Source organism: Fulmarus glacialis, unplaced genomic scaffold (genome assembly GCF_000690835.1).
Source record: "Fulmarus glacialis isolate BGI_N327 unplaced genomic scaffold, ASM69083v1 scaffold3911, whole genome shotgun sequence".
In the NCBI taxonomy this organism is placed as follows: domain Eukaryota; kingdom Metazoa; phylum Chordata; class Aves; order Procellariiformes; family Procellariidae; genus Fulmarus; species Fulmarus glacialis.
Window position 1 is genome coordinate 21978 of NW_009193225.1, and position 1057 is coordinate 23034.

Below are 1057 nucleotides of genomic sequence, written 5' to 3' on the forward strand. Positions count from 1 at the left end.
AATATTGCAAGAGTTTGATTTAGGATTATATACCTATTGTATGAAAGAAAAATATTTTGTTTGAAAAATGGTGATTTTTCAACTTCAGTGTCCCCTCAACCCCCCAGTGAAACCTTTCCCATTGACTTGCATTGGGAACATTTTGGGTTTCAGGTCATGCTTTCCCTGTTTGTGCTTCATTCAAGCTTCCAGACAAGATGCTAGTTGTAGTAGCACAGTCCTTCAGTAGCTGAATTGCACTCAACTTCTGCTTAATATTGGATACTGCTTTCTAGTCATTTGAAAACAAAACTAAACGAGCACGTGAAGGAACACTCTTAGGCTGTGCTATTTGCAGCCTGCCCTGCAATCTTCCACCAACTCAATGTCCTATCACCTCTGCAAAAGGAACCATGAGATGGAGCATGCCGTGTCCCTTTATGCCTCTGGCTTCAGTCCTTACAGTGGATTATAGGTAGTCTATTGTCACAGTCAACAGACTTCTAATTAGAAGTACTGCAATAAGCTCATCTTAAATGCTTTATAAACCTTCTCAGTGTCCCAGTATGTTGTAGTACAAATGATGAATATGATCCTGTTCTGTGTGTTGAAGGAAACAGTTGTATCTCTGTTACTGTAGTTAGTAGTTACATAGTAGTATCCTAAGATTTTGAAGAAAGTTGCCATGTTACTATACTGAACTGAATGTGAATCCTGATGATTACATTAATGCCTTTTAATGCCTGATTCCATTAAGTCAACTGTGTTCATTTATTCTGATACAGAAAATGAGGTAAAATTCTTCTAGAAACTGTGGGATAAATCTGCGAGAAACTGTTTCAAGTACTAAATATCAAGTCTTTTTAATAATCTGATTTTTTTCAGAAAAAGTCCAGCATCAGAAGCCAAAGATACCAGAGCCAAGGAGTCTGGAAAGTCAACAGCAACAATCTAGTTCTGGTGAAAGCTATAGAAAACAGTTGGAACAGATTAAACTAAACTGTGTTAGCGCCAGAAAAAAATGGCCAATTCAAGAAGTAACACAGAAAAGCTGCTATAGAGAGGTAAAGCAGCAGGA

The 1057-nt window shown here is 37.7% G+C and overlaps 1 protein-coding gene across 1 annotated transcript in view; it reads left to right on the forward strand.

The window, feature by feature from the left end:
* The window catches only part of TTK (TTK protein kinase), a gene marked incomplete at its 3' end in the record, with an annotated part of 22991 nt that overhangs the window by 18775 nt on the left and 3159 nt on the right, over window positions 1-1057 (forward strand). The window contains exon 11 of the mRNA XM_009587361.1: window positions 865-1042. Coding sequence (XP_009585656.1) covers window positions 865-1042 — 178 coding nt within the window. The remainder of the gene's footprint in view (window positions 1-864; window positions 1043-1057) is intronic.